At 39.0% G+C, this 7,500-nt stretch overlaps 1 protein-coding gene across 2 annotated transcripts in view; it reads right to left on the bottom strand.

Moving 5' to 3' along the window:
- The window catches only part of LOC137979719 (uncharacterized), an 82,441-nt gene that overhangs the window by 36,378 nt on the left and 38,563 nt on the right, over window positions 1-7,500 (bottom strand). For both annotated transcript variants that reach the window (XM_068827041.1, XM_068827040.1), the window contains 6 exons: window positions 7,420-7,500; window positions 3,860-3,993; window positions 3,518-3,746; window positions 2,402-2,792; window positions 1,037-1,327; window positions 1-106 (listed from right to left, as the gene is read on the bottom strand). The exon at window positions 1-106 is cut by the window's left edge and continues 691 nt beyond it; the exon at window positions 7,420-7,500 is cut by the window's right edge and continues 67 nt beyond it. In XM_068827041.1, coding sequence (XP_068683142.1) covers window positions 1-106; window positions 1,037-1,327; window positions 2,402-2,792; window positions 3,518-3,746; window positions 3,860-3,993; window positions 7,420-7,500 — 1,232 coding nt within the window. The remainder of the gene's footprint in view (window positions 107-1,036; window positions 1,328-2,401; window positions 2,793-3,517; window positions 3,747-3,859; window positions 3,994-7,419) is intronic.

The following is a 7,500-nucleotide window of genomic DNA, read 5'->3' as shown; positions in this document are numbered from 1 at the left end:
CAAAAACAATGTTTATTGCTCCAATATCGTTTGTCGCTTGAATGATATTTCCGTAGCCATCACGAAGGAAATACGAAGAGCTAAGACCATCGACATCTTTCTTGACCTAGTTAACAGCATGAAGATAAGTTTATCATCAGTACAAAGAAGAGCTTATCATGCGCGAAGGATGAGTGAGTATAATTCAAGTCTTGTGCCCGGAAAGAGGGAAGGAGGGGGGACTTCCTCATGGAAAGGTAGGAGAGAGGCAGAAATAAAGCCCAAACACCGAATTAGGAATGTTCTTTTACTATTATTATTTCTCGAGTGCACCCTAAAAGATAATTTGACAGCTAAAAATAGTGGATTTTCGTCATGAACACCCTAAGTGAGACCACAATCCTTGTTTTACACCCCTAAAAAAGACGATGAACATCACCGACCTTTCCATGAGCAGGAGTTGTTCATGAAAAAAACTTGAAGAGGTCCACATGTCGCACTAAATTCCTTTTCAATGAAAAAAACTAATTCCGAGACTTGCTAAGCATACTGCAAGTTAGAGAGAAAATCAAGAAATTTTAGTCTCTACCTAGTGTCTCCCAGGCGATAGCACAGTAATCCCATCTATTCATCTTCCACTCACAGTACTTAAAAACAACAAAATTGTCCTGATAAATGCGTTCACTGCAACCCAAATGCACACACCGTCGCCCACAAAGCCAAATTTTCTTGTTTTAAATTCAGTTCCCCGAGAAAAAGGAATAAATTGACTGACTAAAACCTTTTTTTTCCACAACTGATCAGTCGGGAATTAGATTGCCTTTGTACTTATTCATATTAAAAGATACGTTGTTACTCACTATCTTGACCTGTTAAAAAGTGTAGCCTACAATTTTCAGGTTTGCCGTGCACATTCCGTCGGGCCATTATTTACTTCCCTTTGTTCCCTTTAGCTCGTTTATTGCTACCTCTTTTGTGATTGCTTACTTATAAAACTATTATTTTCAGGTTGGGTTTAATATGATCTGTCTGACTAATAATCCTAAGGAAAACTTACAATCCTGTCTTTTTCATCGTATTCGAACTTGACTTCCTTGCCAGCTCTACCAGTAAACTTCACCAGCCGGCCGAAGCCATCATAATCAGTGAGTTCGCTCTCGCCATCAGGGTATTTGAACTTGATCATTTTGCCTTTGTTATCATATATGTTCTGATAAACAAAGCCTTCAGGATCCGTGGTGTTTAGAACATCCCAGTTCTCCCGTAGTAGGAAATCTGTTTTATGATCGTTTGCGTCCACTACAGACATGGTGTTTGTCTTTTTGTTGAACATTCTTTTCATTACAACCTGGAAAGATGAATATGACAAATAATAGCTTGACAAAAGGGCTCTGAGAACACCTACAGCAACAAAATAGTAGTACAAATGTATTTCTTTATTTATTTGTATGAAAGTAACATGCACAAATAACAACAAGGATCTCCTAAATTTTATATATTACTGAATTTTATGATCAACATTTCCTTTCTTCATTTTTCCTAAATTTCAAACTTACTTTTTATCAATGTTTTATCGATGAAATTCCTGTAATTTTATTTATTTATCTTAAGTTATAATTATAAGTCTGTTTATATTTAATTTTCTGTTTTGTATTAATAGGTCCACATCAGCTATTCCAGGTACCTTACCTTTTAACCAGTGTATCAAATAAAGTGTTATGTGTATGTACAACTTTCCAGGGCCGGGTTGTTCAAAGCCCGATTAAGCTAACCCAGGATTAGGTAAAATTTTGATTTCAGGTTTGTAACTTTTCGGGGCGGTTTTCTGTTTACATTGTTTGTCCTTCAATTTTGAGCTTGATTAATCTTGAAATACACGAAACATGAGAAGTTAAAAACATTTTTACACAAGAAGAATTAATACTTTCGCTAACCTGCAATCCTGGGTTAGTGTTAACCGGCTTTCGAACAACCCGACCATAGGAGTGTAGAATTTACAAATTGACCCTATATGCAGGAGCACATTACTGGGAGCCTCTAATTTCTATACTAACTCTGTGAGTCAACCCTTTCCCGTATCTTTCCATTTTTAGAAACAGCCCTTGTGAGAGTTTTCACACGACCCCTTTTCAATACCCAATGATACCTGAGCTAAGACCATTCTTTGTTCCGCAGCAAAGATTGAGATCCCCCTTTTGCCCTCTATTTTGCATTTTCTATCTCAATAAACAAGATATTTCGTGGGAAACTAAAAGGTCCTTCCTCTAGTTACAGTTCTAAAACGAGAATGATGCGGGAAAGGATTCACTCTACGATATGGTACGTATGGAGCCTCCGGGGGGATCGCTTCCTGCCCTAAGGGGTGAAATAAGCTGGTCTGACATTATGTAATAAAATCACGGTCATTCAGAAATCTCAGTACCTGTTCTCCTTGCTTTATGATTCGCACAACCTGGTCATCATTTTTAACACTGTCAAATCGCACACCGCTAAAACCTCCGCCTACTATATCCATCATTCTCGCATCTTCATTAAACACAAGCACGGCGGAGTCGCCTTGTGGGAGTCTGGACATAGTAACCTTACCATTCCAGTCGTAAGAGAAATACATTCCCTGAACAAACTTGTTTTCCCGGTTATAGCCTGTTATATTACTCAGGAGTCCATACTGGTTCCAGGAATACTTGACGGTAGTCGAAGTAGGGTAAATAATACTTGTCAGATCACCGTTTAAGCTGTAGGTATAACGTGTAGTTTGTTCGCCCACGGTCACGGACAGTAATGCAGCTATGTTCCAATCATAAGTGTAGAAACTGCAGAATAGAGCAGAGATCAATAAAAACGTTAATTCTCCTTCAGGTAGAGTAGTGTTAAGAAACAGGCTTTGTTCAGACAGTATCCTGTGAACAGGCCCCGGCTGTAAGGGGAAGCAGGAGGGGAAGCAGGCCCCAGCTGGAAGGGGAAGCAGGAGGCAGTGTGGCCCAGTGGTTAGGGCGCTTGCCTTGAGATCCGGAGAACCCGAGTTCAAGACCCGCTCTGTCTACCCGTTGAATTTGATCCTGGTAGTCCCTGGTTCAACTTTACAGCTGCACTTGTAAATAGCCAACTGGCTTGCCTCCGGCCAGTTGGGATTCTTAACAGTTGTAGTTGATGTGTTCTGTTGTTTCGTTGATTCATTGGCCCTGAATAGCCCCTATGGGGAGCGGTCAATTCAGTATGTATTGTATTGTATTGGTCTGACCGCGGCTGGAAGAGGCCGAGGGGGAATGGGGTGAGTGTAAGGGCGTCCTCTCGTCGTCTCTCTTCTGTCCTCTTTCTTCCGGCTTTCTCTTCGCTCCATCTTCTACTAGAGAACCTGTTCGAAAGCTAATGTATGCAAACTGATGTCCAATATCCCGGAATTTTGTACAGTACGGAGTACCTCATAAAATAGGAGAATACTGTCTTTACAACCCTCGAAACTTGACGAAGGCATGACTGTAACATTAGGATAAGAAGAATGACAAGAACATTTCAAGCGAGGAAAAAACAAACTCACCATCTTTGTTCGTTACCGGCTCCATCTTCTAACCGAGCCTCGCGAAGAAGTCCTTTGTCGTTGTATTTCACATTTATTTTTCCACCAGACGAATGCTTGAAAATTGAAGATCTGTTCTGCAAATACTCAATGGTGATCGTCTCGTTCCCTCTTTGGATCTTTTTTAGATGTTTCATGACGGAATCAAATATAAACACAGTAGAGATGCTAGAGTCGACGAAATGGAGTTCTGGAAACCAGTTGCAAGAAACGGCATTTTAGTGTGACATTTTTGAAAAGATCCTTGTGTCATAATCTAAGTTTTAAAAACAAACGAACAGTCAAAGGACAAGCGTGTCGCACCTGTGTCATTGACAGTGACTTGCTTTCCATCCAGTGACATATACAGCCCAGTAGCACTTGCCTCAAATAGTAGCTCCTCACGTAAACGAACAATCTTAATTCTCCCTGGTGTAATCAGCGTTACTTTAGCTTCCCTGATTTTAGTGAGTGGATAAAAGACATCACAATCAAGATAAAGATGACCATGAACAGTATTAAGAAACAAACCTGCTCCTGATCATTGTTATTCGTCGTGGAAAAAAAAAACAAGTCAATTTTCAGTTTGGTTCTCGGTATGATATATTATAATTTAAGCATGACTCTTCCCCTTGAAATTCGCTCAATACCATGTTGGATTAAGCTACCTAAAGGTAGATTCTGGGACCAAAGACTTATGTTTCCAGAGATAAGTTGAGGTGCTGGAACTTAATCAAAGGCCTCCTGTACAGCAATTCGTGAATAAATTTCCTTTGTAAGTTCACGTCAGTTTTTTGAGATACTCGTACAGCGGGTGGCAAATTGTTGCTTCCTTTTCACTACGCATGCGCTTAATTTTCGAGTTGAATAGTAATTTTACAATGTATTGATGTCAAAATTGGAAAACACAGATTGTGAAATAGGCGTGTAAGATACAAAACTTTAAATTGATTAAACGTTTGAATCTATGTGGGTTGAATTTACTCCTTTACAAGATAGGTGAACGTTGCTATCGTTGGGACGAAATAACTTTGGCGTCTGTGTTAGTTTTGATCAAGGGATATATACGTGTGGTATATTCATTGATTTAAAAAAGCGTTTGTTTGACACACTTGACCACCAAATTCTGCTACAGAACTTATATCATTACGGTATAAGAAGCATCGTGACCGATTGGTTACGTTCTTATCTTTCCGACCGTAATCAATCAACTCAAATTGGACCTGATATCTTCCAAAAACAACCTATGACTTGTGGTGCTCTTAGGACCGCTACTGTTTCTCTTATGTGTCAACGATATCCACTGCTCACCTGATAAACTAGCTTTCTACTTGTTTGCTGACGACACAAATTTATTATATGCTGATAAAAATCTTCGAACCCTGGAGCTCGTTGTTAACTTTGAATTACATAAAGTCTATGGACGGCTTTTAAAGCCCTGGCTAAACTATCAAACAAAGTTGGATCCCACATACAACATTGTTGGATGTAAATGTTGAGGTAGTGGCAAAACACTATCCAACATTGCGCTAAATTTGAAAATATGGCGTAGCGTTTATGCTACTGGAGCTGTTTGAGGACGGAAAGGACGGATTCAAACAAGAAAATACCAAAGAATGTTCACTGCAAGATGCATCCATGCTTTGGAGATGAGCTCGGATTAATTTGCAGGAATTTTAAACGCTATTGAACCAGACATCTCCAAACAGAGCGATAATGATTAAGGAGCCTAAGAGTGTCCCACAGACACGGCCTTGCTTTCTACTTGCTGATCAAGGTTTCTGGTTGTTCATCAACAACCACGAAGTCCCCTTGGTCCTTGTCCGCCATCTCTGTTGCAAATGATGCTAGAAGATAGCAAATAAGATAGCGATTCGGCGTGATTGGCTTGCAGCGCAAACGTGACTCCATTCAGTACACAACTTCGTTGGAAGAGCGGGAAAACACTGCAACATTGTTGCGTCGAGCAGAATTGTTCGTTGCAAAATCTATCCAACAATTCATCGAACTAAAAATGTTGGACGAACATCTTCCAACATGGACGCCCAAACGGTCGAACAATGTTCGATCGAGCAAAGTTGGAGCGTTCAATCCAACTTTGTTCGATAGTTTGGCTACGGCTTTACAGCTAAAAAGTTAACGTTGAATGTTAAGAAGTCGACTCCGCCCAATACAGAATATATTTTCTCCCAACTAGCCGTCAATATAAAGTGGTATTGCCGTCTCAAAATCGCAATTTGTTTTTATTATTGCCAGACTGAGATATTTTAGTATATACTCACTGAGTGATCTTGGTGTTTCAAGCAATCTTAGTTGGTTCGCTATCTCGGAGTAATTGAGCATTATTCACTCCCTACGGAGTGAATATTGCTAGATCCAAACAAAACAAAATGGCCGGCGTAAACTCGCCAGCATTTATGAATCGGAAATATTGAGAATACAAGATTATGATGTGCTAAAGAAGACAAAGAAGCCCACAAAATTTGGCCTGAAAGTTTTCAAAGGTAAGAGAAGAGTTCATACTTTTGCAAACCAGTGTTTGACTTCGTTTTTCCAGATAATTATTGCTGAAAATTAAACAATCTTCGCGCCAACAATTTGTTTCACTCGGAGTAATTCTCTCTTGTAGGGCTGGTCGCCCACCAAAACGAATTTCTTAGTGAAATCGAGGAATTAAAGAAATGTTTAAGAAAGTTCCACATGGTTGCAAGGAAAAAAGACCGGCCATTTTACAACAAACTAACGCTCACCTCAATTAGAGCCACCATTTCATGTGGATCCTTTACCAACTGCACTTTCAATTTTCATTTCAAATGAGCCTCAAAAACTTTGATCGAACGGTGAAAATGTTTTAACAAGCAGACTTTCGATTTAGATTGCTGATTTAACCGGTGCTTAATGACCATTTTGCTGTCTGTGACGAGGATTTTAACGAAGGTTATTTAGATTTGCCATGTTTGAAGCTTCTGTAAACACTTTCGCGCATGCTTTGTGCCGCTTGTACGTTTTCCACGCATGAATTGAGATGCCAATTAAATCGACTTTGGATGATTTTTTCTGCAATTGTTGTTGAGATCACTTCGTGAGTATATACTAAAACATTATTCTTTGAAATCGAGGTGAAAAGTGGCAGAATATTTACCTCGCCGCTTTGCGGCTCGGTAAATATTCTACCACTGTTCACCTCGATTTCAAAGAATAATGGTTAAATGTACCTACAAGCGTACTGCTAACAATTCATCGATCTTTGATATCCCCTTATCTATCCCACGGTATTCTGGTGTGGGGCTAAGCTGCACAATCTATACTCAAGATGTAACCAACTATTAAAATCTTTTTCAAGATTTCGGACAAAAATATGGAACGGCATCCCACAAGAATTACGCAAACTACCAAAATGTGTATTTAAGAAAATTATACATAACCAACTTTTACAAGTTTTGGTGGAAAAGGATGATTATGTTGGCACACCTTCTCTAATCATCAGATTGCAAAATAATTGCTAAAAGTAGATTATCTAACCGCAATTTCTATTCTATTTTATTTATTTACTTATTTTTTTTATTTATTTGTTACTAGTCTTTATAATTAATATCGAGTATTCAATGTGCATATATATTTATTTTATCTCTTTACTTATGTCATACTCACACTTATATTTACTCTGTAAACAGTCCTACTAGCTACCCGCCTAGATTAGCGTTAGCTATTTGCGGGCTAGCGTTGTTCTCTATTAATTTGATATTGACTTTATAATAAACTTGACTAAACTCGACTTTTGTTGACTTCCTGTCAGAGTAAGCTTTGTCGAAAATGACTTTAAAAAGAAAATCGGCGTTGATTGATACGATTCGTTTCCATGACTTATTTTGCAGTTTTCTTACCACCACCACGCCATCCAGCCAATTCCAAAAACGCCCTTGTCCCTTCGTTTGGAAAGAAGTGGGCTGTATGTTCTTTGTAAG

Source organism: Montipora foliosa, chromosome 12 (genome assembly GCF_036669935.1).
Source record: "Montipora foliosa isolate CH-2021 chromosome 12, ASM3666993v2, whole genome shotgun sequence".
Classification (NCBI taxonomy): Eukaryota; Metazoa; Cnidaria; class Anthozoa; order Scleractinia; family Acroporidae; genus Montipora; species Montipora foliosa.
This window is presented reverse-complemented; position numbering and strand designations above follow the sequence as displayed.